Source organism: Galeopterus variegatus, unplaced genomic scaffold (genome assembly GCF_000696425.1).
Source record: "Galeopterus variegatus unplaced genomic scaffold, G_variegatus-3.0.2 Scaffold5590, whole genome shotgun sequence".
Lineage (NCBI taxonomy): Eukaryota > Metazoa > Chordata > Mammalia > Dermoptera > Cynocephalidae > Galeopterus > Galeopterus variegatus.
In genome coordinates, this window is record NW_007731701.1 from 86,758 (window position 1) to 90,078 (window position 3,321).

The 3,321-nt window shown below is 57.0% G+C and overlaps 1 protein-coding gene across 3 annotated transcripts in view; it reads left to right on the forward strand.

The window, feature by feature from the left end:
• Positions 1-3,321, forward strand: part of ANO1 (anoctamin 1, calcium activated chloride channel) — a 95,999-nt gene that overhangs the window by 35,675 nt on the left and 57,003 nt on the right. For all 3 annotated transcript variants that reach the window (XM_008589680.1, XM_008589681.1, XM_008589679.1), the window contains exon 10: positions 2,337-2,497. In XM_008589680.1, the coding sequence (XP_008587902.1) occupies positions 2,337-2,497 (161 nt within the window). The remainder of the gene's footprint in view (positions 1-2,336; positions 2,498-3,321) is intronic.

Below are 3,321 nucleotides of genomic sequence, written 5' to 3' on the forward strand. Positions count from 1 at the left end.
GCGAGATGCGGGCGCAACACCGAGGGTTGCAATCCCATTGCCGGTCCCGGTCCGGTACGGGCGCGACACTGAGGGTTGCGATCCGTTGCCGGTCACGAAAAAAGACAAAAAGGAAAAAAAAAAAATCACTGCAATTGCGAGGCGCTTGGTTAATCCCGTAATGATAAAAATATTGGTGATCGCACATCCGGCCAATGTGTGCCAGATACTGTTCCAAGGGTTGCACATGCATTAGATTGTTTAATCCTCCTGACAACCCCATAGCAAGGGTCCTCTTTATTATCAACATCCCCATTCTACAGATGGGGAAACTGAGGCACAAGGTGTTTGAGGCCACACAGATCACAAATGCTAGAGCTGAGATTCAAGTCCAGAGCTGGCTGACTTCGGAGTACACGCTCTCCTACCGCCAGTGCATGCCTGCCCCTCACCCCTTCCCCTCCCATGCACACGTGCTGGTACACACACACACACACACACACACACACACACACACACACACACACACCCAGATGCTCCGGGGCAGTGGCCTTGCTGCGATTAATCTTTCCTCCATCTTTCCATCTCTTGTGCCTGACACAGTACCTGGCACATGCGGAACATACACAATTTTTAAATAAATGTTTAGTGACTGTAACTGGAAGAAGAGGATAGAGACAGAATGCCCATGGTGCTGGGCACAGAGGAGGCTCCCGCAGAGCCTGTGGCAGGTGTTTATGAAACACCAACTGCTGTGGGCCAGGCGTGATCCTGTATATAAGTCCATGCATATCCAAAAATTTTAAAAACAAAACGCCCACTCTGGCTTTCTCCTGGATAACCATCCAGCCTCTGGAAGTGAGCACTGCAGCCTGGTGTCTATTTATAGCCCAGAGCCTTGTCCAAATCAGCAGGAAGGAGAAAGTTCGGGGCAGGTCAAGGCTGGAAGGACCTTACTCTGGGCCCTCTCCTCATTTTCCGGAAAGGAAAACTGAGTCTGAGGCTAAAGGACTTGACCGGGGTCACAGAGGGTAGGAATAACCCAGCAGGGAGCCAGCCTAGGCCTCCAGCCTCAGCAGGGAAACCTTTGTGGTCTCTGGTCAGTGGATGAGAGCCGCCCAGTGCACAGGCTTTGAAGACAGAGACCAGGGTTCAATTCGCACTCTGCTGTGGCCCTGAGAAGGTCACTTCCCCTCTCTGGGCTCATTTCCTCATCTGTGAAGAAGGGATTATAATAGACCCCAACGCTGGTCCAGGCCAGCCAGACGCTCCACGCGGGCCAGTAATGAGGCCCCTGCTCCCGCCGCTGATGGTCTTATTTAGTGTTGGTATTTTTTAGTATTAGGAGAGAAACTGAGTGCTGGGGGAGGGGGACAAGGAGATAGACCTCGAGCATCACGATGCTCCGCTCTCCTGTCCCCAGGAGGTGCCCTCTGGCCCCAGACTTGCCTGTCTGCTCACCAGAACAGAAGCCTGCACTGGACAGAACCCACCGTCCAGGGCAGGCACCACTTGCTGAGCGAGCCCCTCAGGGTGGCCCTCCCCAGCCCCAGGCAGCTTGAGCATTTGTTCCTTCCCACCCAGCCCCGGCCTCCCAGAGAGGAGTCTGGGGACTGCCCTTTCTCCCCCTTCCCATGCGTCCCAAGCACCAGTGTTGCTCATGGCTTGACAGCCAGGCCATGCCCAGGGCAGCTGCCCCACGCGGATGGATGGAGACGCTGCACGAGCGGCACTCAGCACAGCGCCTGGCCCCTAGCAAGGACTCAGGAAGGGCGCGGCGTTCTTGTGGCTTTTGCCTAGCCCTCTTTCCATTCCGCAGGGCCTTATAGTGTAAGAACCTGGACGGCGGGTGCTGTCAGCACGAGCCTAGCCAGCACCCGGGGGTTAGGGGGAGGCTGGCCAGGACTCTCGGCTTCTCCTAGAAGTGGCTTGAGCACAGGCTGCGGTGCTGCTGCCCAGCGTCCCCCCCAGAGGTGATCACTCTCGCGCCCCTCTCCTGCCGCAAAGTAAGGCTGGGTGGGCCCACATCCAGAGCTGGCTACAGAAGTTGCAGGGCCCCGTGAAAAATGAAAATGCAGGACCCGTGTTCAAAAATTATTACGAATTTTAAGACGGTGACAGCAGTGGTCCCTCCTGAGCCCTGGGCCACTGTGGCAGCACATGTCACACACCCGTGGGCCAGTCCTGGATGTCCAGGAGGGACAGGGCGTGGCTGGCTGAAGCTGGCCAACACGCCTTGTCAGTGTCCACCCCGGTGGGGACCTGGGGGACCAGCACTTTCTCCCACCCCGACGTGGCCCCCAGGAGGACTGCCGTCCACGTGTCCAAGGACTCAAGGGCTGCTCCCTGTCTTCCAGCATGGAAATGTGCGACCAGAGACACAACATCACCATGTGTCCCCTCTGCGACAAGACCTGCAGCTACTGGAAGATGAGCTCGGCCTGCGCCACTGCCCGGGCCAGCCACCTCTTCGACAACCCTGCCACCGTCTTCTTCTCCATCTTCATGGCCCTCTGGGGTAAGCAGAGCTCTGGCGCGCTGGGTGCTCGGAACAGCGGTGACTCTGGGTGGTCTCCTACACGTCCTTCTGTCTTTCTTGACATTGTCCCCGGGCAGGATTTGCCAGCAACAAACCTGGGGTCAGGGGACGTTGGGGGAAATAACCTCCCAGCTTGTCTGCAGGTTGCCAGGGCCTGTGCTGCCTCAAGAGATGCAGAGGCCTTATTCTGACCCAGCCAGAGCCCTTTAGGAAAATCCAAGAGGGTTGCTTTGCTCTTAGAAATCCTGGGACCAGGGTTCGTCTGCCCAGGAGGAGCAGCTGATTTAGGACAGGGACAGCCGAGAGCTCTGTGTCCTTCTCTGATATTGCTGGTAAAGGCCACTCTCCATAGGGCCAGCTGGCCTGGGCCAGGCCCTGGGGCACCATCTCTCATCAGATCCTTACAGCTCCCTTCAGGCTTCTTGTGCCCATTGTACAGTTAAGGAAGCTAAGGCCCAGAGAGAGTCAATGTGAGTTGCCTGGGGTCACTCCGCTACTGAGCGGCCAAGGTGGGACTGAAACCTATAATTCCAAAGCCTGTGCCATTAACCCCTGGACTCCACTGCCACCCAAAGTCCAAGGCAAACAGCTCCTCCTCCAGGAAGATTCCTTAATCCCAGTCCTACCTCGCACCCACCTTCAGCTGGGGAGCGTGGGAGGTTGGTTGGTGGTGGCTGAATGCGTTTCTGCAGACGTGTGGAGGCAGCCCCTCCTCCGCAGCCCTGTGTTACAGCGTTTGCCAGGTGGGGATTCAGGATCTATGCAGTGGACAACCCTGTGCTGAGCTGTCCCCTTTCCCCCCG